Here is a 26,937-nt window from a genome sequence, read left to right on the forward strand (position 1 = left end):
GACTAGACTCGAAACCAAGTCTTCCTTCGTGCGGCCAAGTGCCGTGGTGTGCAAACACCACATCCACTGAGCTACACAGGCTCACAGTTGTAATACCTCTTTCATAAATAATGAAATAGATACAGATGATAAACAATAGTGGGATTATGAGAATCCTTGCTTATACCTAATTTTACAACTATCTTCCTTTACCTCTTTTGATTCTTTTGCTGACTTGCAACTTAAGTATAGAACTTATGCTGGTGTGTGTGTGTGTCCTTTTTGTATCTGTCATTGTAGAGTTTCAAACACTGGCACCTTATGTGCTATTCCCAGATCTATAGAACTTAAAAGTATATCCTTCTTATATTCCCATGATGTTTTCACCTATTCATTCTTAAAGTAAAAATGTGATACCTGATTTTACTCTCGGCTTATTCCTCCATTCTTCTCTTCCACAAATTTTCTTAGCCTTATTTCAAGTATGCTTGCAAAAATATTTCCTGAGAGCACTCAGAAGGAAAATTCCTATGCAGGCCTTTTGCATTATGCAGTATAGCCATGTAAAACATTGTAACTGCATATCAATCATTTCTGGTGAAATATCATCTACCTCAACTGCCTTTCCACATTTCAGGTTTTCTGATAGCTTTTTACCTAAATATTGATACGTACTCCTGATAATGTTCTTCTTGTATATTTTCTACCACTGTTCTATCACTAATATTTAACAATTTTTCAAATGATTTTACTCTGAAAAATTGTTAAACAAGTATACTTTTATTTACTGTTTTTTTTTTTTTTTTAAATCATTTCCAGAACATTTTGCTACCTGCATGATAATATCTTCTTACCAAAGTCTTTCCTATAGACATATGATTAACTACTTTCCACATAGCTCAGTCTTACATTTTTCTCTGTATTTTTCCCTACATGGTTAAAATAATAAATACCTGACTGAATTAATAAACATTTTCTTACATTTCACTTTAATATAATTTTTCATCGATTGGAATTTCATACTGTGATAGCTCTACTCCATCTGGAATTTGACCTTCTGAAGCATTCAATTTAGCCAATGTAGACTACTTTTTATACCTCCATATTTGGGGCATTTTAGTTGAATATTACCTACTTCACCAGGAGAATTATAGTTGACAGTGAAACAAATGAAAATAATCTTTAATTTAAATTAATGCACTTAGCATGAGGATGAAAAGTCGCTCACCACTTGTCTCTGATAACTCATCTATGGTAAGTGGAATTCTGTAGCCTTGAGGATATGTAACTTTTAATTTGCATTTGTACACTGACGTTACACCTGATACCAGTTTTTTTATACATGAAAGTGTCACTGACTGGAAGTTGGAATGCGAGTTTTCTTCAACAGTGCTTGGATGTGTTAGTACTTTTCCTCACATCTAAGAGATGTAAGATAAATTATAAATGCTTGCTGCATGGATCTTAATTTGTGATGCTTTTTTGCAAGGAAATTCAGTTTGCTATCATGAAGGTTTTGTGTATTTACTTGTTGCAATCATGAGCTTAACATAGTATTAGTTCTATGGGACTTAGGAGTTGGATATTTAATGTAATTTATAATAGCACATTTCATAAAAAGGCTTTATGTATTTCTTCTCATCATAAGGGCTACACTTAAATGTGAAGACTAATAAGATAAAAATCTTTTGATAAAATATATCATACCTGCAAAAATGTCTTTAGGACTGAAAGAAGACTTGCATTTTCATGATCTCTGGGTCTGTGAATATTAACTGTAGAAGTTTCTTTAGCAAACTTTAATTGAACCACATTAAAAATTAACATACACAGATTTTAGTATCTATGAGATCTCAATATTTTGCTATATGTGTTGGAAAAATAACATTCTCTCAGCAAAAAGCTCCCCAATCTCTTAAATAGTTTCCCTATTTGGAAAACAGAATGCATCACCTTTTCAAAACATTATCTATTCATGGTTCCAGAGAAGTAACTCAAAGGATAAAGATTTTTATTGTCATGGTAAAAAACACTTTCAACCTAATCTAGGTACAAAATTTCTATTTAAAAAAATTTGCACTGGAAATTTTTTAAAGGATCTTAGACACTAACCACAGAAAAACTAATAAGTTATTTTAGTTCAAAGAAGATCCACTTTATGTTAATATGGAGTTAACACAACCTACACTGTATGATGTGAGCAGCATTCAGTACTCAACAGTGTACTGGATCTTTATTCTTTGAAGTGTGCTTTATCAGTATACCTAAATATATTTACCAACTGGTTTGTATCTAAAGTCTCAGGGATAAATTGATCACATGAGGCATATGTATGGGTGTAGAAGGATTAGTGCAGCAGCACATAATGCTGTTTATCATTGTTCCTTATTTATTATGCTTTAATCAAGTACAATTATGCTTACTCAGTGATCCTCAACAACTGCAGCAGTGCTTAAAAAAAAGCACAAAATCTCAATTCCACCTTCATGATAATGATGACCCTGTCATATATGTGCAAACTATCACAGAGCTTCAGAAGCCTATCCTGTAGTTAAACAACAAATTTGAGGACCCACAGGGGTAATGTAATATAATTAAAAACTAAGGACAGATAACCTCATCTCTAAAATTTTGTTAGGCCTGGAGCCTGACATTTTTGGAATACTAAAAGAATAAGAAATTATAATGGATATTTATACTACTAAGAGCTCAGGTCATTTTGTAAAAGCTAACTTTTTTAAGTAAGTTTATTTAAAAATACAGCTTGGCAGACTCAAATTTTACAAATGCAAAGAGAATGTTTCACATATTTGTTTCTAATTATTCTCTTACCACATCAGGTCCTTTGTCAAATATCTTTCGACTTCTTGTGTGCTGTGCAAAATACTGGTACTGCTGAAAGAGAGGCTTAGAATCTGTCCATTTGTTCAGGGCATGCCCTGATCGAGATGTATCCTGAGATGTAAACACATTACTAGGAGGGGATTCGCCTCTGTAAATAAATGATATTTCCATTAAAACAGCATACTATTCTTCAGAAATTAAAAAAAAAAATTTCTTAATATATATAACGATATGAATACTGTGAGTTATCAAACATCTGGAACCCAGCTATCCAATTATACATGGAATATAAATATATATATTTTAGGTAGTACATGAATTTAATACCTGGTGTGATATCACTACCCTGTTTATGAAAGGCATCAAGCAAGTTCAATAAGTGCAGTTTGGTCTCTAGTGTAGACTTTCCAGTTCATATAATCAGATAAGCAATCCATAACTTACTGGATACACACAAAACCATAACTGTTAAAAATTCATTTGTCTCTAATGAAAGCATTTCTATTCAAACCTATTCTTTCACTCCCTTACACATGCCAATCATTTTCACATGGTTCATGTCTCATTAATGTCGGTTCACATGTTTACATCACATGTTTCAGGAATTTGGTTAGTATTTAAATATACTAACCAAATATAGAATTTCCACTCAATTACAGGTTTTTAATATATCATGAAACAAACACAGTTTTGGTTTTAATTGAAGCACATGCAACAATTTGTGACATGCCCACTATGCAAATAGAAATTGCAAGATAAATTCTTGTATCTTGCTTTGAGGTCAGTATAGCACAAGACAATTTATTACTGCCCGATGCGAATGTCTTGAAAGTGAGTGGAAATATTAATTTTTTGTTTCATTTTGCAAGTACAATAATAGTGTAAGTTATATATGACAGCGTGTCTAATTAGTTTGTCATATAGTACAAAATCATTAACAACAAACAACATATGTTATATTTATGTTCAAGTCTGGTTGAACAGCAATCAGACTTGAAAGTCTGGGAGAACAACAAAATGTAATTAAAATCCAACAACTGAGTTTCCACTGGATTAAATTAATTCTAATAATCATACAGTATGTATGTATGATAATCAGATCTGTAACAGCTAAGAAACAACACAAGTCTTATGAGTAAATCAATGGTGAGAAATTCCATGAACCTACTCTGATGACTAAATGTAGTTTTATGGAAGGCCGCAAGTCTCTAATAAAGCAAATATGCATCACGTTTCAGGAAATTGACGATGTAAACTAGATAATAAACTAAAAATTTTAATTTTACTTCCTATATTTTTCCAAAGTTAAATTGACATCTTCAGGGATCAGTACACTGGTATCAAACATACACATGGAGGCACACTTCAGTAACAAGATAGAACAGGAGAGATACAGGATTACCTAAAGTTTTATAATTACACTATTGGCATTGATTGAGTGTTCTTGGCCATTGGGCTGAATGTCTCAAGATGAGGGTTTCTCAAATGAGAGGCAGTTTGATACAACCATATTTGTTTAGGATAGGACAGTTGGTATGAGCTGCAGCAGATTCAAGGAAAAGTCTCAAATTTGCCTTGGTGGAGTCAGGTGGCTGGCTTTTTCCAACAGATATAGTCTGCTATTCCTGGTGCTCTGATATATGGATGTTGGCTGTTCTACATGTTTGGTCATAGTATGAGTGACTGCAGCTGCAGATTAGGAGGGAAATTTGAGTGGGGGGAGGAACAGCAATGAGTACAACAACTCTTAAATCTTGCCTTGACTCAATCACCGGTGTTAACCTACCCCAAGCTAGGTCAGGTGTTCTGCCTTTCAGCAGACGCCTCCATGGACACAATTGCTGCCGCAGTGGAGCAAGAGGAAGGAGAAGAATACAGACCCATAGCCTTTATTAGCCATAAATTGTCCCCTTCAGAGATTAATTACTCTGTGATTGAGAAAGAGGTACTGGCCATAGTTTTCTCCTTGAGGAAACTCAAATACATGTTGCTGGGTCAGCGAATAGTATTGCGATCGGGCCACAAGCCTCTGTCCTTCATATCATCTAAGAAGGACAAGAACCAGAGAATCATCCAGTGAGATCTGGAAATTCAGGAATTTCCAGATCTCACTGGATGATTCTTTGGTTCTTGTCCAGAAGATACATACCAGGTTCTACCAATGTAGTAGCAGATTATTTATCTAGGTCACTTGACAAAACTCACAGCGACAATGCTTGTCCAGGAGAAGAAGGGCCTCTTTCCTTGAATATGGCAGAAGCCGTGAGTCCGAAGGGAGTTACACCCCTTGAACAACAAGTTTGGGACAAAACCTGTATCATAGAAGAGCAGAAGAAGGATCCTGTATGGGGGAAGTTATATGATCTAGTCAAAAAAAAGGAGGGGGTCGCAGGATGACAGGTCATTCTTTCACACCTTATACCTTGATCCAGAGGGGCTCATGCTGTCCAAACAGGATCTTGTAGGAAGGCGGAAGGACAAGATTGTGGTCCCAGAAAAGATGATCCCTTGGATCCTCTACACATTTCACGATTGATTTCGCAGACCATCAGGGAGTACATGGGACTTGGAACAGAGTATGAAGTTGATATATCTGGAAGGGCATGAGGAGAGACATTGAAGAATATGTATTCTCCTGTCACTTGTGCCAAAAGAAATCCGGTGTACAGGGCAAAGCCCTCTTCAATCGATTCCAGTGCCCAGCCGCCCATTCCAAACAGTAGCCATGGATATTGTGGGGCCTCTCCCAGTCACCAAGAATGGAAATAAATTCGTATTGGTGATTGTGGATATGTTCTCATGGTATCCAGAGGCAGTGGCTCTCAAAGACCAGACGGCTCAAACTGTGGCCTGTGAATTTTTCAAACTAATAATCACTCGATATGGTACCCCACAGACACTCCTCACCAATCAAGGCTCTAACTTCAAGGCAGAAGTGATGCTCCAAGTATGTAAGCTGTTGAAGGTAAAGAAGCTGTTCACCACACCATACCATACCATCCTCAAGGAAATGGCATGTGTGAACGGCTGAACAGAACCTTGAAGCTTGCCCTGTCTAAATTAGCTGAACACATCTCAAACTGGGATACCTTCATAGAGCATGCTCTGTTCACATGCCAAACCACTCTACATGCAGCCATAAAGGAAACTCCTGCTGTGATACTCTATGGCTTTGAGCCCTCCTTTCCCAGTGAATTCAGGACCACCTATGTGGATTCTGGGTTTCCTGACATCGACATCTATTTGAAGGATCTTATAAACAACAATATGATAGCATATGACATGGTGGCCAGATCGGGTGAGTTATGTTCCCAGCGAGCCAGAGATTATGCTAACAAAGTGAGGAAATACAAAGATCTAAATCAAGGCAACCTCATCCTAATGGAAGGAGGTTCTGTAGGAAAGAAAGGGGGGAATTTGGAAGGAGTGCTGTAGCACCATTTGTGATCCAAGAAAAACTATCTCCCGTGACATTTAAAATTAAGGAAACTTCAAATAGGGCAAGAACATGGGTAGTGCATTCTGATAGACTGAAGCTATATAAGACTTGATCAGAAAGACTAGTCTGTCAAGGGGACTCTGTGGAAAGTGTGTGGGGGAAGATGGGAAATCCTCTCCAGAAGAATCGGAAGCCAAAAGAGAATTTCAGAAAAGGGAGGAAGGAGGAGGATGAGGAAAGTCTTGTCGAAAGTGAAACCCCAAACAGATACTACAGACTAAGAAGTTGCCCAGAGGGAGAATCTCTGGATGAACAAACCTCATCCAGAATTACAGGAGAGGACTATCATTGTAAGAATGAAGACAAGATGCCGAAGCAGACTAGATATGACCTCAGATCACGACACAACAGTAAGGTAGGTCATAAAACAAGGGTCTACCCATTGAGAGAATGGATCTCTGAAAAGGAAAGCCCAAGCACACGAAACCCAGGGTTGAGCGAATCTCCACCTGCTGTGCGAACGATAAGGGAGGATGGAGATAGAACAGATGAATGGAGGGAATCTAGGGAATTGAGTCTCAATAGTGACAAGGAACTAGGCAAGGCCAGATGTCTCCAATTTACCTGGTGCTTCTTTAATAAACTAGACACTTCTATAACGTTGAAAGAAGGAGGAACAGGGAGCGGGGTAGATGAAGATGAGGGGTCAAGAGGAAAAGTATATACCATTAGCAAAACAAGTGAGAATGCATATAAGCACAGAGAACCCTGGTGCTTCTATAATCACAGGGATCCACAGTATAGGGCATGGATAGGAAATAAGATTCCTTTTTTTTAATGGCCACCCCCTGGAAATTAAAGGGAGGGGACATTTAGAACTCTACATTACAAGTAAAGAAGGTTAAAGAAATTATAAAAGGGAAATATTCAGAAGGGGGAAGGAAAACTCTTTAAGGGGTGGGGGGGAGCTGAAAGAAAAAAATTCAGTTTCAATATTAATTTTTTTTCTAGAAAGGGGGGACCTTTGTTGCACCCCGAATGGTTTTGATTCAGAACATGAACAAATCATTCAGGGCTTAACATATTAACTTAAAATTTAATGAAAGGAAAGGCTTGCATTTAGTTAAAACCACATAAGAATGTATTAATTACAAAGGGTGATGAGGTATAGCATTGTATTAAAGTGGTATATTATTCAAGATTTTTGTTAAGTCAACAGGAAATCATTTGTATTATATCATTCAGTTAAAATTAGCTTAAATAAGAATATTCCACTGGACAACTTGTAATGGTAAGTCCAAAGGTCTAATACTTGCTGGAGTATAGCCTGAGGCTGCATAATACACAGAAGGCGAAGTGCGCAAGCAGTTCTGAGAAATCTGCCATAGCGAAAAATGCTGCGATCATCATGAGAACGAGAATGGCAGAGCGCCATGTAGGAGATCCTGAAAAAAGAAAAAGAGGGTGCCGTGCAAAGAAAATATAAGCGATTGCACAATTGCACAAGGACATACAAGGCTTTTTTCCCAGACTCTGGGTTGTTGGATTGTCTGATCGAGAAGTGGTTCCAGGTCATGCGATAGGCAGAGATGCATGTCGGCAGGAGAATTGAAGTAGTCTACTCGAAATACAGCAGATGGAATTCCAGTCGAGTCAGCGAACACTTTTCTAGCAAGCGCTCACAAGCTCGTAGAAGTCCCCCGTAAAATCTCCATAAATGAAGTAGCCATAAGTGTGTATGAAGGAAGGCCTACCCTGAAAAAGGTCTGACACTGCACGTGGCACAAGAAAGGATCCAGTTCTCGGGAACAACAAAGGCAGTATAGACCAGCAGACCTATTCCATACTCAGTGAGGGTAATGTAAAATTTTGCTGTATGATTCAGAACTAGAGTGTAGGAAGGAAATTAATGTGAAAATTGATTCATGTCAAGACATTACTAATTAAAGAACTCTAAGTGATTAATGCACAACTTGATGTCCAGTTGTCGAAGTGAATTAGACGAATTGTTGGGGGAGCCCATAGCTGTTTTGTAGAAGTTTCCTTGCCAAACCAAAACTTCATGTCCCTTCACCTTACCTAATGCTTCAATTCATGCCAAACACGTTCAATAGGGTTGAGATCAAGGCTATGTGGAGGCCAGTCATGTGGTGACATTTATGTCCACAAACCATGGAGTTACAGCAGCAGCAGCAGCCTTATGACATGGTGCACTGTCTTGGTGAAAGAGACAATGACCAGTTATATAGAAACGCTACAAAGTAGGATGCATTACACTGTCCAGAATATTCATTTACCTCTTGGAATTCATTGTTTGTAGCACCACAAATAGATGTTCAAGGCCAAATCAGGAAAAACAGAAACATACCATCACACTGCTATCTCCAAATTTCAGAGTTAGGGTTACACACTCTGGTAAGAGAAGTTCATCAGGCATCCACCAAATTCATACCCATCTATCTGCTTGGTAGAGGGTATGTAGCATGATTCGCCACTCCATAACACAACTTTCCAAGCTTCCATGTCACACTATACATGTTATTTGCACCATTGAAGACAATGCTGCATGTTGGTTAGGTAATGCATGGCTTGTCCATTGCGGTCCTACCATAAAAACCATGTAGTGCTCCTCGGTTCTGAATGTTTTTGTGCAGATTCATGTTCCAGTCAATGCTCAGAACTCCATATTCAATGTGTTGGTCAATGAATGGTGGTTTTCACATATTATTATCTTTCATAGTACTCTACATTCATGTTCAGTGAGTGTGGTGGTTGTCCATTGTGGTCAGCAGCACTTGCAGCTGACTCTCTGTGTTTCCTCAGTATGGTATCACTGATTTGACCTGGGATGCCCAAATTTGTCAACAATTTGCTGAAAAGATAGACTTGCAACATGGCATCCTATCACAATGCCTCTTTCAGATATTTCACCTGGACACAGTAGCACTGACTTGGGTGCATCATATTCCTCTAATTTATACTGGCTACAAACATGTGACATGACTTGGCACAATGTACCTTGCCCATGGTAGTGGTGTCCATTGCCTTCTTTCCAAGCAGTGTGTGAGGAAAAGAAATGGTAAAAAACCTTGGTTATTTCCATTACCACTGTTACTGGTAACAGGTGGTAATGGAAATTATCTAATGGATATGGGTTCATCAGGTAATTTCAGGATATGGATTAGACAGTGTAACCATAGAGATGAACAAAAATTAAGGGGAAACATAGACGGAATAAGTAGTCATGTTATTGCTAATAGAGATCTCATTGTGGATAAAATTGGATAGCGAGCATGTCCTGTTTCAGATACCCTTGTATGGTCTTGTATCCTGAACAAAGATGTTCTCACTATGCAATTTTTAAATAAAAATGAATAATTCTGAATAAAACTGGGAATCATACTGAAATTAAAAATACTCAAACTAGTTCCAAAGAACCAAAATCAAGAAATATCTAATGGAGAACTGTAGGCTCAAATACACAAACAGTACTGGAAATAAAGCAGAGTCTGAAAACAAAACAAAAACATATGGCCTAAACAGAAAAACCTAAAGAAGTCAATGAATGACTTGGATATTGCTGTAAAGATATCTAGAAGGACAGAAAAATCAGAAGTATGTGCCATTTGAAAATAGAGGGAAATGTAAAAAAGCTAAGTTATGTATAAAAATGGTTAAATAAAACTAACAAACATTTTGAAAAGAATCTAGAGATTGTTACCGAAAAAAGGAAGACAAAAACAGGAGAGATTCTTCTTAATAATAAATACAATGTTACACTCAGGCAATAATGATTGATGAAAGGAAGAAATAGTTATAATGTTCAATACTAATAATAGTTATTATTAGTATTAATAACTATTATTAGTTAGTTAATTCAATAGTTATAATACTAAACACAAGGGTAATCTTGAATGGCAGGCAATATCAAGTAGAGTGATGTGGGCAAACAACAAAATAGGAAACTGGATTAAAGATGCCAAAAAATTATGTTCTTTGAATCATCCTTCATCCAAGTATAAGCAAACAAAGTTTCTGCATGAAGTCACTTCACGACTTCTGCATTACTTCACCCTTGATATCACTTTTGGCCTGGCTCCCACTGATAAGACCTTCAATAAACGTTGAAAAAACCAGTCTGGGTATTGGCTCTTCCCATAATGCACAGCATTATACATGTCCATAAAGGATATATGTGCTGCATTATGGGATACTTATGCAATTGATGTGAAGTCACTATCCTCTATATACAAGTGGCCCAGTTGTCAAATGAAGACTTCAAGTGCAAACTTTGTTTGCTTACACTTGGATAAAGGATGAAACCAAGAATATACTTTCTTGGCATCTTTAATTTATAGTTTAACCAAATGGGAAAAAAACTTTCAACGGGGAACTGGATAATGAGACTTATTTAGGCCTATGGTCTCACAGAAGGATGTACTAAGGAAGAAATGCAGGAATTTTTTTGAGTCATTACAAAAGGTAGTTAGCAACACATAAAAAGACCAAAATGTAGACAATACAGGGAATTTGACAAATAACAGATTATTTGGGAAGAAAATTGCTGATAGGGTCATCATCATCAAATTCATGCCATGTACCGTCAAGGGGTGTACAGGATATGACAGTACTACATGAAAAAATTACATCATTACTAACTTTCTATCTACAATTTTCCTCCAAATCCGTCTGTTACTTGTCAAGACGCCAACATCATCAGATCTTATATTTCTATCGTCTAAGGCACTTTGTACCGTATCAATCCACCTATATCTCTTGATCTTCCTCTGGGTCGTTTTCCTGCCAACCTGGCAGAGAACACTTGTTTTGCTAATCTTTCCTCTCCCATTCTATTTAAGTGACCATACCACCTTAGATTAGCTCTGCTAATGCATTCCTGGATGTTGACAATGTCAAGTTCTTTCCTAATATCCTCATTTTTAATATGATATTGCCATTGATGCCATCTGTTCATGCCTCTAATCTTTCTCAGGAATCTCATATCTGCAGTCTCTAGTCTTTGAAACTTAAAACTGGTTTGAACACTGTCTTGTATACAGCAAATTTATTGTTCTGACTAATTTCTCTCTTATTCCATATGAATTTATTCAATTGACTTCCCACCATACCAGCTTTGCTGATTCTGTTGTCTATTTCTATATTTAATTTACCATCTTCACTAAAAATTGTGCCTAAGTAGCTGAAATGTTTAACTTGTTCCACAGGTTCTCCATTCACAACACAGTTGACATTTTCAATGATTCTGCCTATTTTCATTGTCTTTGTCTTTTTATTGCTGACCTTCATACCATATCTATTACAACAGCTATTCACTTTAGTCAGAGAATCTTGCAGACTTGTAGCGGATTTATTTAGAAGTATAACATGATCATCCACATAAAGCAAAGAGCTGACATTAACGTCTCCAATTTTGATATCAGGTTTAACACCACATTCCTTCATAATGTGATCCATATAGATAATGAATAACAGAGGGGATAATGTACATCCTTGTCTCACACCAGATTTAACATTAAACCATCTTCCTGTACTTCCTTCAATTCTAACTGCTGACTTACAACTCAAATAAAGACTAAGTATTGCTTGATATAATGCCCCATTGACACCATATAACTGCAGTGAATTGAATAGCTTCTCTCTTGGCACCTTGTCATATGCCTTTTCCAAATCGACAAAACTCAAATACAGATCTCTGTTATATTCCCATGCTTTCTCGACTATTTGTCGTAAAGTGAAGATCTGATCCTGACAGCCTCTATTTGGCCTGAATCCAGCTTGTTCTTCACCAAGCTTTTCTTCCACAATTCTTCTCAACCGTTTCTCAAGTATACTTGCATAGATCTTGCCAGGAACACTCAGTAGGGAAATACCTCTGTAATTCTCACATTCAGTTTTCTTTCCCTTTTTATATATGGGTACTATGAGAGCTCTACTCCAATCATCGGGAATTCGTCCCTCTGTCCAGGCTTTCTGAACTATGCAGTGCAGCCACTGTAAGACTTTTATACCACCATACTTCAGCATTTCTGGTCGAATATCATCTACTCCTGCTGCCTTTCCACATTTCAAGCCTTTGATGGCTTTTTCTACTTCAAGTATGGATATGTATTCCTGACTGCATGCCTGGTCACACTGTTTAGCTTTCTTACATTTGTCTCTGTATTCTGTAAGAGTAAAACACACTGTTTAGCTTTCTTACATTTGTCTCTGTATTCTGTAAGAGTAAAAGCTGACTTATTTGTCAGGAACTTTTGATATGCTTTCTTCTTTTCCTTCACTGCCTCTTTAACTTCCTGTGTTCACCAGGGAGTTCTGATTTTTTTATCCTTGCACACAACCTCACCACATGCCTCTCTGGGAGAATCAATCAATGTTTTCTTCAGAGTTTGCCACTGAATCTCCAAGGTTTGTTTCCTGTTCTCAAACTCTTTCATTTTCTTTTCAATAATCTTTCTGTATTTTAGTCTACAGTTCACATCTGAGAGCTGCTCAACTTTTATTCACTTTAAAACTTTCTTATATGTTATTCTTTTCAATATGAAATTCAATTTTATCCTGTTCATGACTAAATAGTGATCACTTCCAATTTCAAATTCTCTGTACACCTGGTGTCCTGCACCAGGGAGAAAACATCACTATCAACAATAACATAGTCAATGAGACTTTTCTTATTCCTTGCCTCTTCTCTCCATGTGAATTTGTGCACATTTTTATGTTGGAACATGGTGTTAGTAATAACCAGTCCATGTCCTCAGCAGAAATCCAACAGGTATTTGCCATTATTATTAGCTTTGCTCTTTTCTCCAAATTTTCCCAAAATATTTTTTGTATGTCTCACAATCATTTCCTACTTTGCTATTTAGATCACCAACAGGGACCAACTTTTCCTTTTTCATTGTGTCAGTAGCTTTCTCTAGAGGCTCAAAAAATTCCTCAACTACTACCTTAGTAGAACCTTCTATGGGACCATAGGCACAAATAAGTCTCATTGTCCAGTTCCCCATTCTCATATTTGCCCACATTACTCTACTTGAGACTGCCTGCCATTCAAGAAGATTAGCCTCGTATTTTGGATTGAATACTATGGCTACTCCTTCTTTTCCTTGATTGTCATTGCCTGAATATAACATTTTGTATTTATTGTTCATAAAGATCTCACCAGTTTTTATCTTTTTTGTTTCAGTCACCCCTATAATGTCGATCTGGTACTTATCTAATTCCTCAGCTAGCTCCATTTCTTTGCCATTCAGGCTTCTTACGTTGATAGTACCGATCTTTAACTCTGGTGATGTTGAGTTGGGCTTTGTTTTCAGATTTGTTCCAGTAGCTGACTTTTTGCTGTTCACCCTGGTTCCCTGGCGAAAACAACGGGGGCCTTGTTTAACCGGGCGACACCCCAGCCGGCATGAAATTTTGTCATGTTGTACCATCATTTTTTATTTTGGTTTAACCAATAAGAATACAATTTGGTCGGCTAAATCCCAAATTGCCAGCCCATTCTCGTTCGTTCAGTATCAAAGTAGATACCCAAAAGGGTGCACCACGAGAAGGTGAGGATTGGACATTAGGTCAGAAGCCCTGGTCAGTTCTCCGCATTCCTTTAAAGGCTATGTGGAGGTCTCCTCTCAGTTATACAACTTTGACCCTTATGCGCCCCTGGTAGGGAAACTAGTAATAATGCAAATTAATTACATCTTGTTATCATAATATCTTTTGCACTCACATAATATCATAATATCGTTTGAAATGATGATAATAATATATTACAACTGAAATTATCTTTTAATACTCTCCGAATAACCAATTGTTGAATTGGGAAATTATATGGTCTACAAAGTACACAAAGAAGTAAATGCTTACGATATAAATGCAGGTTTGCCTGAAGGAGATGACGGTTCTGAATAAGATGCAGAAGTTGATTTTCCATTTCTAGGTGTTTCACTGCCATGAATGTCAATAACCTATTTCAAAAATAAAAAAAGTAAAAAATAAATTATAAATCAATCAATCAAATGAATTGTGAGATGATATATATGCTGATATATATGCTGAGAGATATACACATCTGTAATCACGAGTTTGAGAGTTAATATAAATTTATCATTCAAGATTTAAGGATCTCAAATGAAATAAAGGCACACCAAAGATTTTCTGGCATCAGTTCACTCAGCAAGCACGTGTTTAAATAATTATGTACTTGCTAGCTTAATTAGTATGCATGTGAATGTAGTGAAGGATAATTCCATAGGTTTAAGGAGCATCATGGAATTTCTATCCATAAAGTTTGTGGTGAAGAACGATCTGCAAACCATGAATAAGCTATCAAATAGGTGGAGAAATCTGCCAACTTATAGCCGAAAAGCATCTTGGTCACAAGCAAGCATGTAATGCCGATATAACTGCAATATGTGGGCAATGCACACTACAAAGGACATTAACAACATAGATAAAGAAAGACTCACAGGATTCAGACAATCTAAGGATACAGTTACTGTCTCTTAGGTTACTCAAATGCAGCAAGTACACACTGTAGGTTGCTGGTGGAAGGGAAAACTAAATATTCTAGGGCCTTGCATTAAAATTAATCGTAATACAGTTGACCTTTGAAAAACACAGGTATGAACTTTGCAGGCCCACTTATACACAGATTTTTTTCAATAAATATTCTGGAAAATTTTTTTGGAGATTTGCGACAATTTGAAAAAAGTTGTAGACAAACTATGTAGCTTAGAAATATTGAAAAAATTAAGAAAAAGTTAGGTATGTTATGAATGCATAAAATATATGTAGATACTAGTCTATTTTATCATTTACTACCATGAAGTATACACAAATCTATCATAAAAAGTTAAAATTTATCAAAACTTTAAGCACACAAACGCTTCGTACATGGCCATTTGTAGTCAAGAGAAATGTAAACAAACATAAAGATACAGTGTTAAATCATAACTGCATAAAATTAATTAATTAGCATAAAATAAAAATTTTAGAATGATTCATTCATTAGTATATAGGTTAGACTACTGTGAAGAAATAATATCAATTACACTAGCCTACAATAGAGCAAGCATATTGCTTGCTCTATTGTAGGCTAGTGTAAACTTCTTCGTGTATTGAAACTTCTTCGTGCATGAATCATTATACTAGTAAATATATATGAATTTCTTTTTCACATTATCTTTTTATTTTTGATGTATAGTGTTAGTAATACATATAACATCAACAGTGTTCTGTATCACATACGACAATATTGATGTAGGTACTGACAGACAGATGATTTTCATCTTGTAAACAGATGACATAAACTTATTGATGAATACAGTACAGTACTGTAAATGCATTTTCACTTATGCTTTTTTTTTAATAACATTTTCTTTTCTCTAGCGGGGTGCTTAAGGATCAAAGCTGTATAACTGAGAGGAGACCTCAACATAGCCTTTAAAGGAATGCGGAGAACCGACCAGGGCTTCTGACCTAATGTCCAATCCTCACCTTGTCGTGGTGCACCCTGTTGGGTATCTACTTTGATACTGAACGAACGAGGATGGGCTGGCAATTTGGGATTTAGCCGACCAAATTGTATTCTTATTGGTTAAACCAAAATAAAAAATGATGGTACAACATGACAAAATTTCATGCCGGCCGGGGCGTCGCCCAGTTAAACAAGGCCCCCGTTGTTTTCGCCAGGGAACCAGGGCGAACAGCGAAAAGTCAGCTACTGGAACAAATCTGAAAACAAACCCCAACTCAACATCACCAGAGTTAAAGATCGGTACTATCAACGTAAGAAGCCTGAATGGCAAAGAAATGGAGCTAGCTGAGGAATTAGATAAGTACCAGATCGACATAATAGGGGTGACTGAAACAAAAAAGACCAAAACTGGTGAGATCTTTCTGAGCAATAAATACAAAATGTTATATTCAGGCAATGACAATCAAGGAAAAGAAGGAGTAGCCATAGTATTCAACACAAAATACGAGGCTAATCTTCTTGAATGGCAGTCAGTCTCAAGTAGAGTAATGTGGGCAAATATGAGAATGGGGAACTGGACAATCAGACTTATTTGTGCCTATGGTCCCACAGAAGGTTCTACAAAGGTAGAAGTGGAGGAATTTTTTGAGGCTTTAGAAAAAGCAACTGACACAATGAAAAAGGAAAAGTTGGTCCTTGTTGGGGATCTAAATAGTAGAGTAGGAAATGACTGTGAGACATACAAAAATATTTTGGGAAAATTTGGAGAAAAGAGCAAAGCTAATAATAATGGCAAATATCTGTTGGATTTCTGCTCAGGACATGGACTGGTTATTACTAACACCATGTTCCAACATAAAAATGTGCACAAATTCACAAGGAGAGAAGAGGCTAGGAATAAGAAAAGTCTCATTGACTGTGTTATTGTTGATAGTGATGTTTTCTCCCTGGTGCAGGACACCAGAGTGTACAGAGGATTTGAAATTGGAAGTGATCACTATTTAGTCTTGAGCAGGATAAAATTGAATTTCATATTGAAAAGAATAACATGTAAGAAAGTTTTAAAGCGAATAAAAGTTGAGCAGCTCTCAGATGTGAACTGTAGACTAAAATACAGAAATATTATTGAAAAGAAAATGAAAGAGTTTGAGAACAAGAATCAAACCTTGGAGATTCAGTGGCAAACTCTGAAGGAAACATTGATTGATTCTGCCAGAGAGGCATGTGGTGAGGTTGTGTGCAAGGATAAAAAAATCAGAACTCCCTGGTGGACACAGGAAGTTAAAGAGGCAGTGAAGGAAAAGAAGAAAGCATATCAAAAGTTCCTGGCAAATAAGTCAGCTTTTACTCTTACAGAATACAGAGACAAATGTAAGAAAGCTAAACAGTGTGTAAAACTAGCTAAACAAAAGTCATGGGAGGACTTTGGCAAGAATATAGAAAATAAATATCAAGAAGGCGGCAAAATATTCTGGAGGTTGTTGAAGAAGCTTAGAAATGGAGGAAAGAGTGCTGTAAAAGGAATTAGAGATGATAAAGGTGAAATGAAAACAGGAGAAAAAGATATCCTTGAAGTATGGAGTAATTACTTTGAAAAACTGCTAAATGAAACATGCAGTGATGACAGCACAGTGATAAAAAAACACTGACCAGGAATGCAGTCAGGAATACATATCCATACTTGAAGTAGAAAAAGCCATCAAAGGCTTGAAATGTGGAAAGGCAGCAGGAGTAGATGATATTCGACCAGAAATGCTGAAGTATGGTGGTATAAGAGTCTTACAGTGGCTGCACTGCATAGTTCAGAAAGCCTGGACAGAGGGACGAATTCCCGATGATTGGAGTAGAGCTCTCATAGTACCCATATATAAAAAGGGAAAGAAAACTGAATGTGAGAATTACAGAGGTATTTCCCTACTGAGTGTTCCTGGCAAGATCTATGCAAGTATACTTGAGAAACGGTTGAGAAGAATTGTGGAAGAAAAGCTTGGTGAAGAACAAGCTGGATTCAGGCCAAATAGAGGCTGTCAGGATCAGATCTTCACTTTACGACAAATAGTCGAGAAAGCATGGGAATATAACAAAGATCTGTATTTAAGTTTTGTCGATTTGGAAAAGGCATATGACAAGGTGCCAAGAGAGAAGCTATTCAATACGCTGCAGTTATATGGTGTCAATGAGTCATTATATCAAGCAATACTTAGTCTTTATTTGAGTTGTAAGTCAGCAGTTAGAATTGAAGGACGTACAGGAAGATGGTTTAATGTTAAATCTGGTGTGAGACAAGGATGTACATTATCCCCTCTGTTATTCATTATCTATATGGATCACATTATGAAGGAAAGTGGTATTAAACCTGATATCAAAATTGGAGATGTTAATGTCAGCTCTTTGCTTTATGCGGATGATGTTATATTTCTAAATAAATCCGCTACAAGTCTGCAAGATTCTCTGACTAAATTGAATAGCTGTTGTAATAGATACGGTATGAAGGTCAGCAATAAAAAGACAAAGACAATGAAAATAGGCAGAATCATTGAAAATGTCAACTGTGTTGTGAATGGAGAACCTGTGGAACAAGTAAAACATTTCAGCTACTTAGGCACAATTTTTACTGAAGATGGTAAACTAAATATAGAAATAGACAACAGAATCAGCAAAGCTGGTATCGTGGGAAGTCAATTGAATAAATTCATATGGAATAAGAAAGAAATTAGTCGGAACACTAAATTAGCTGTATACAAGACTGTGTTCAAACCAATTTTAACTTATGGATCTGAGAGTTGGGTCAGAAGTAAAACACTTGACCAAAGACTAAAGACCGCAGATATGAGAGTCCTAAGAAAGATTAGAGGTGTGAACAGATGGCATCAATGGCAATATCATATTAAAAATGAGGATATTAGGAAAGAACTTGACATTGTCAGCATCCAGGAATGCGTTAGCAGAGCTAATCTCAGATGGTATGGTCACTTAAATAGAATGGGAGAGGAAAGATTAGCAAAACAAGTGTTCTCTGCCAGGTTGGCAGGAAAACGACCCAGAGGAAGACCAAGATATAGGTGGATTGATACGGTACAAAGTGCCTTAGACGATAGAAATATAAGATCTGATAATGTTGGAGTCTTGACAAGTAACAGATTGATTTGGAGGAAAATTGTAGATAGGAAGTTAGTAATGATGTAATTTTTTCATGTAGTACTGTCATATCCTGTACACCCCTTGAGGGTACATGGCAGGAATTTGATGATGATGATGATCTTTTCTCTAGCTTACTTTATTGTAAGATTACAGTATATAATACATATAACATACAAAATATGTGTTAATCGACTGTTTATGTTATCGGCAAGGCTTCCAATCAACAGTAGACTATTAGTAGTTTTTGGGGAGTCAAAAGTTATACACAGATTTTCAAAGAATGCATGGGGGATCCCCTAACCCCCACTGTTCAAGGGTCAACTGTATTCTGTATAAATAAAAAGGACTGGATTACCATCCAGATTATGTTAGAATGGTTCAAAAACACTGAAGTCCTGCACCTCTGTAGGCCTATTGGAAATTGTGAAATTCTTCTCATTCTGGAGAAGTGTGCAGCTCAATTCATAGCTAAACTCCTGTGTAACAAAAATGTTTATAGAGTATATTTACTATCAAACTGTACATCCCTTATCCAAGACCAAGGAATATTATGCTATGTGAATTCTATGTATTGCCCACTTTTCATGAAACGTTTATCAAATGTAAATACTGATAAGTCTATAGAGACAATTATTAAAGAATTTAACATGAAGTGATTGGTTTGATTTAGTTACTGAGAGAAGGTACAAATATCAACACTAAAGAAATGATGGTATAAGTTGTGGTCTGTCTCGATGGCTGATAATTTTCCTGATGAAAATGTTGGCAATGACTTCAAAGGATTAAATGTTTCAAAGGAAAGGAGAAAAAGGTTGTTCTAGAGATGCTTGTGTATACAAAATCTGTAATGGGGTCTGTTTTCGTGGGTATAAGCAAGTAGGCTTAAAAAAGAAGAAAATCTGGTCAAGTAGTGACATTGATTAAAAAAAATGTTTTTCATCACTACAGTGGCTTTAAAATTATACATATTTTTCTGAATCATGATAAAAACAATAAAATAACTATCATTTATATTCACTTATATCATTTAATCACTGAATGACATTTAATTAAAGTTTCCAGGTCAATGGTGTTTAGAAACATGAGTTATGGGCCAGAGGTGAACTGACGAATTACAGCACTTATCTCAGCTAGTGCAGCAATGTGAGGGCACGAGAAACCTAGTAGGTACTGTGACAATCTATAATAATGCAGGTCATAGCCCAGGTCAGTGGATGTCAGATTTTTAATTAATGAAGACCAATAAAGACTGTTTCTCAGTGTACAGATATACTCATCCACACTGGTAGTTCTTACATGTTTCTTCTCCCCACCATTCCTTACATCACCATCAAATTGCTGATATATATATATACCCCGATGGAGTTATTACATAGATATCACATACTTTTCATGTAGTACCATCATAAGATAAAAGTACATGAAAAGTTACATCATTGTAACCTTCATATCAACAATTTTCCTCCAGATTAGCCTGTTATCTGTAAACATTCAAATATTATAAGATATTATATTTCTATCTTCTAAGGCACTTTTTTTACTTCACTTTTTGGTCTTCCTCTAGGTCTTTTTCCTACCATTCTGGCAAAGAACATTTGTTTAAATAATCTTTCCTCTTCCATTCTGTTTAACTGTCCATACAACCTGAGACTAGCTCTGCTAACACATTCACCATTCAGGATGCAATTGATGTTTTCAATGTTTCTGCCTATATCTTTGTCTTTTTAATGCTGATTTTCATACCAAATTTATTACAGCCGTTATTCAATTTGGTCAGGGAATCCTGCAGACTTGTCCTGGATTTATTTAGGAGTATAACATCATCTACATAAAGTAAAGAGCTGAGATTAACATCTCCAATTCTGATATCAGGTTTAATACTGCAGATAGTTATCCCTTAATAACCGCTTAAAATCCAATTCCTTCCTCACGTGTATCCTCTCCTCACTCCAATCAATGCGACCATAGTTGAAATCTCCCATAATAATTACCCTCCTTCCACTCATTTCTTCTATTTGCTTGTGCATACTATCTCCATCATCTTTTCCATCACCTGGTCTATAGCAGCACCCAATTGTATATTTTGTTCTGCTAGCCACAATCTCACACCAAATGGCCTCAAATGTGCTCTTTTCTCTATCCTGCAATTCAACTTCTATTCTCCTTGACTGCACCTCATCAGCTATCATCAACAATACTCCTCTCCCCCCATTTTATTCTCCCTGTCATTCCTGAACACACTATACCCATCACATTCAACCCCACTAGCTATATCATCTACAGTCAGCCATGTTTCACTAATGCCAATAAGCCTGTGGTCTGGAAGTGCCAATCATGGCCAAAAATTCTTCCTTCTTGTTCCTAATACTCCTAGCATTAGTGTACATGAATTTCAGACCCCCATTAGCCCCATGATGCCTACCTTGATGCCTTATACTAACTATCCTATTCTGATTTGTTGTCCTTATTCGCTTGGGTATATTATACTCATTCATACATTCAACTGCCTCCCTAAGGACTATATATCTACTCCCCCACCTAATAAATCTAGTTTTCCTGATTTTGCACATCCACTACATTCAACAACACTTTTTCAAGTCTCCTTACACCGTATCCATTCAAATGCAAGCCATCCATCTTATATAGATCCTTTCCCCCATCGAACTCACTCCACACGTCCACAAATTCCACACCACTCGTCATTCATAACCCACACATAAAGTCATTTGCAATTAAGGCCCTCCTTTTAAACATTTCACTGTCATATGGCGGCAAAAGACTAATCATTCTAACTCTCTCACTCTTTTCTTTTGCTACCTCAAACAATTCATTCAGGTCCTCTATCATTTCCATTTTTATCTCCTTTCAAATCATTTGTACCTGCCACAACAATCATTTCTTTCACCCTTTCCTTCTGCTCTCTAATAGACTCAGTTACGTCCTCGATGGTCGCACCAGGTTGGTACGATTTTGTCAAATCCTCTACTAACACAATTCGTACTAACGAATCTCCATACAGCACTCTCTCCTTCATTTTGTTTAAGTTCACGCTCATACTCATATTTTTCCCATCACACTTTTTATTATTGGCTGGTACACTCAGTAGACTTTTGTTCATACGCTCTAGCTGCCGCTTTGCTCTTTGTATCGCTCCGCTCAACAACGCAATCTCACTCATAGCATCTATCTCATCTTTTTTATTTTCTGTTAAACCATTAATTTGCTCTGTATTAATACCATCATTCACACTTTCTACATTCAGGCCCTCACAGTTCTCTGGTACAACCTCACCATTTCTTGTCATATCACTATTTTATTCATTCTGAAGTTTGACAAAAATATCACACTCACAACCTGAAATACACTTTAATTCCTCATTTTCCTTACATTTTCTACACATTCACTCCTTTATTGATATGCTTTCTTCTTTTTCTTGCCTGCCTCTAACTTCCTGAGTCTGACATGAAGTTCTGATTTTTCTATCCCTGCATATTATCTTACTACGTGTCCCTCTGGCTGAATCAATCAAAGTTTTCTTTAGGATTTGCCAATGAATCTCCAAGGTTTGGTTCTTTGTATTTAAATCCATAATAATGTTTGTGTATTTGAGTCTACAGTTCACATCTGATAGCTGTTCAACCCTGATTCATTTCAAAACTTTCTTACATGCCCTTCTTTTCAATATGAAGTTCAATTTTATCCTGTTCAACACTAAATGGTGATCACTTCCTATTTCAAATCCTCTGCATACTCATGTCCTGAACCAGTGGGGAAACATCACTGACAACAAAAATATAGCCAATAAGACTTTTCTTATTGCTTGCCTCTTCTCTCCATGTGAATTTGTGCACATTTTATGATGGAACATGGTGTTAGTAATAACTAGTCCATGTCCTGAGCGGAAATCTAGCAGGTACTTACCATTATTATTAGCTTTGCACTTTTCTCCATATTTTCCCAAAACATTCTTATATGTCTGGTAATCATTTCCTACTCTGCTGGTTAGGTCTCCACCAAGGACCAACTTTTTCCTTCTCATTGTATGAACTGCCTTTTCCAATAACTTGAAAAATTCTTCCACTTCTTCCTTAGTAAAACCTTCTGTGCACCATAAATAAGTCTCATTATCAAGTTTCCCCATTCTGATATTTTTCCACATCGCTGCACTCGATATTGCTTGTAATTCAAGAAGATTATTCTCATATTTAGTGTTGAATACTATAGCTACTCCTTCCTTTCCCTGATTATTATGACCTGAATATAACATCGTGTATTTGTTTATTAGAAAGATCTCACCTATTTTTGTCTTCTTTATTTCAGTAATGCCTATTATGTTGATCTGATCCTTATCCAATTCCTCTGCTTTCCATTTCTTTTCCATTGATGCCTCTTATTCGATGGTAACAATCTTGATCTATGCTGATGTTGAGTTGGGGTTTGTTCTAGTAGCTTACTTTTCACTGTTTTCCCGAGTTCCCTGGTGAAAACAACAGGGGCCTTGTTTAACTGGGGCATGCTCCACTACTTACAAAAAAACCAATCATTCTAATGGACAGTCCCTGTCGCTATGGAGAGCTGCCTCTTCCAGGTCATCCTATTTCGAGCTTTCCTCTTTAGTAGTTTATAACCTCTTCCAATTAATCTAAACACCTTCTTGTAAGAATGCATATTTTGGTTGTTTTCTTCTTTTCCCTGATATCTTCCCTTCTAATATATTTATAATCCATTCACTGTTTCCATACATGTCCCAGAAATTTCATATTTCTTTCTCTGTCTTCTTCAATACTCTATTTTCTTTTATTTCAACACAAGACTTCTTGTTTTTTCTTTCTCTCTAATTTACCCCTAGCAATACTCCAAAAAAATATTTTGATACATCTTTTCTGTATGTCTTTAATTTTTTTTGTCATAGCAATCATTGTTTCCAATTTACAACTTCCATCTTCTTGAATAGTCCTTCCAAGATATATGAATGATTTTTTTTTGTTCAATATACTTACCTCTAATCATTTTATTTATCTTATTTTGTTCCTTTGAATATGCTATCATCATGATTTTAATTTTTTCTGCATTTAAATCCACAATCTGATAAAATCATCCATTCTAGATAATATGTTTTAAATCTTGGTATGTAGGTTCATTTATTTCAGTTCTTCGGTCTATTATTATTATTCATAAGGCTGGTATTGCTTCTCTCGTTCCTTTACCATTCTGAAATCCAAACTGATCATCTAAATGACATTCACTTTTTGATTTTATTTTATGCTTTACTACATTTAGCATGATCTTTGAGGCATGATTAAGTAAATTTAACATGATAATTTTTACAGTGTGTTGAATTAACTTTCTTGGGTATTGTTACCATCAATACTTTCATAAAAATCATATACTTCCTGTCCCTCTTAACCACTTAGCCTAATCACTTCTTGTATTGTGCCTCACACGTTTTTTTTTAACTTTCAGCAGGTATTTCATCTGTTCCCACAGTTTTCCAGTTAGGTAATTCATTAATTGCTCTTTTAATTTCTTCATCCAGTGTCTCTAGTCCAAGACTTTCTTTTACAACTTCACATTCTATTTTCTCTGCTATACAGAGAAAGCCTTTAAGATATTCCTTCCATCTCTCTGCTATCTTTGTTACCAGTAAGTAATTTATTTTTTATTTTATTTTTTCAGTACTACTTTACTTTTGGTTTCAAGATTGCAGGTGTAGGAAGCAATTATTCAATATTCCTTGTTAGTTATTCATGTTTAACTTATATTTAACTTTTATGCATATTCTTCTATCTAGTACACCTTTGCAACCATCTTCCTTAATTTTTGTTCCCTGGTCTTTAATAATGTTCCTTGATTTCCATATTCTTCTTTTCCTTGCTTTATTTTGCTCTTCTATTAACTTAATAGAAGCATTTGTAATCCAAAGCTTCCATGGCGTAATTTTGTAAATCCTAACACTATGTCTGCTGATCTTTTAGTTATTTTCTTGGTGAATGTCCAGTCTTTCTCACTGTTCATCTCAAGCATGTAACCTGATTTTTTTTAAAATTCATTTGTTATATCTGAAGTCATCAGCAGTTCAATATTTCATTTTTTCCCCTCTTGTTCTATGTATTTTCATATGTTTTATTTTACAATTTATTTTGCAAAAAGTGAATGGTGACTTTCTGTTCCTGGGTAGTAGCTGTAGAATAACTTGAGTTGTTTTTTTGTATCTTTTATTTCTTCTTCTTGATTAGTATGTAATCAATCTGGTATCATGCAGCATCATCTGGTGATTTCCATGTATAGCATCTTTGTTTTGGTACTTCAAAAGACACATTACCAACTATAAGGCCATGTTATTTACAGAAATCTAACACTCATTTCCCTTTATTCTTCCTGCTCACTCCAAATCGACCAGTTGCTTCACATTCACTGTCCTCTCCAACCACTGTATTAAAATCCCCCATTATAATTAAATTAAATGATGTCATTAGTTGCTGCAGTTGTTCATATGCTTCTTCTATGTTATGATCTTCCATATCAGTTGGCATATATACTTGAATTATGGCAAGGTCCACTGGGGTTGCTGTTAAAGTTGTCATCAGTATTCTGTCATCCAGGTTATTTATAAGTATTTTTTACTTTCTTTCCCCACAAAGCTAAGGAACAATGAATAGCAATAGCCACAGTCCTTAAAAGCTATAAAATAAAATTTACAAAAGCCTACTATACAGACAAATAGGTCTGAATACAGCCAGAGAAAGTAGCTGATTACCATGTACTCACTCAATTTTTAGATAAGTAAAATATCCAGTACCACACGTTCACTCTAAAAAGTAAAAAAAAACTTCAGTGTTACTGCAATGTTAAATAGAATCTGTAACCATTGAGGAAGAGAGTTCCAGAAGCGGGGAGTAAAACCTGTTAAAGTTAGTCATATGCCCCAAGCAGATAAACAGCAATTGTTTTGTCTTGCCCTGGTGTAAATCAGCAAACAATGCTGAGAAATCTATGACCTAAAAACCTTCTGCAACCTGGATATAAAACCAAAAAAAATTAGAAAGGCAGGCATCAACTGGATATTGTCACTGTCAAAAATAGGGCCACTCACAACCCTGCTGCAAGGCCAATTTCCACTGCATTAAATGTGGATAAAACAACACAACAGCTTTTGAAAAAATCAAAAGGCCAACTAAATGCATCATCTACAGCAGACCACATCTCTCCAACTACATAAGGGAGAAGCAATACTTGGCCATCCCCCCCCCCCCCCAAAAAAAAAAAAATAGCCCACCCAACCACATGCCTTGTACCTACAGAAAAAGCCAAATTCCAGCATCCATCCCAATCCGGCAAAGCTGCAATCATAGCAGATACTTTGGGCAAGATGTTAATTGAGTTCAACTTAGCCAGGACTCCATAAACAAGTTTGTGAGTCATACACAAACAATCATTACTAGTTGATTAGTTAACACACATAAAAGACCAAACTCTCCACAGATTGTGCTCTGGAATGCCAATAGTCTATGGAATAAAATGTGCAAACTACAAAAAATTATGACACACAACAGTGATGAGGTAATCATTGTGAATGAATCATATCTGCAATTGGCTTATAACTCAAGGGTCAGGAAGTATGTTCTATACCACATACCACAATGACAGACCCAACACCAAGATATTGGGGGGGGGGGGGGGTTTGGCATGCATAATATAGAATACAATGAAATTGTATTCTATATTGTGCCACTTCCAATGGAAAGCATGGAGATAAAGGTCCAAACCCACAAATGCAGGTCCTCCTAAAAATATACAGACACAATTCAGGAGGCACAAACTAGCAATGTTAGTAGAATCTGAACACCAAGAAACCAAAATAGTACAACCCTCAATTATTCTGCTGCCATTAGGAATATTGTGATTCTTGGATTTACCTGAACTCACATACTACAATGTGGCAGGCCTTCCTGATGTCCTTGACATAGTAGCAATACTACAAAATATTGTAGACCAATACTGAATAACTATGATGGACAACCTCAGCTCCAATCATACACCA

General features: G+C 36.3%; 1 protein-coding gene across 2 annotated transcripts in view; it reads right to left on the reverse strand.

Moving 5' to 3' along the window:
- raptor (regulatory associated protein of MTOR complex 1) overlaps window positions 1–26,937 on the reverse strand; it is a 512,095-nt gene that overhangs the window by 145,116 nt on the left and 340,042 nt on the right. For both annotated transcript variants that reach the window (XM_090406523.1, XM_090406522.1), the window contains exons 19-20: window positions 14,144–14,244; window positions 2,812–2,971 (exon numbers count right to left, since the gene is read on the reverse strand). In XM_090406523.1, coding sequence (XP_090262649.1) covers window positions 2,812–2,971; window positions 14,144–14,244 — 261 coding nt within the window. The remainder of the gene's footprint in view (window positions 1–2,811; window positions 2,972–14,143; window positions 14,245–26,937) is intronic.

Source organism: Typopeltis vanoorti, chromosome 16, assembly GCF_054136105.1.
Source record: "Typopeltis vanoorti isolate ZY-2024b chromosome 16, IOZ_Tvanoo_1.0, whole genome shotgun sequence".
Taxonomy (NCBI): Eukaryota; Metazoa; Arthropoda; class Arachnida; order Uropygi; family Thelyphonidae; genus Typopeltis; species Typopeltis vanoorti.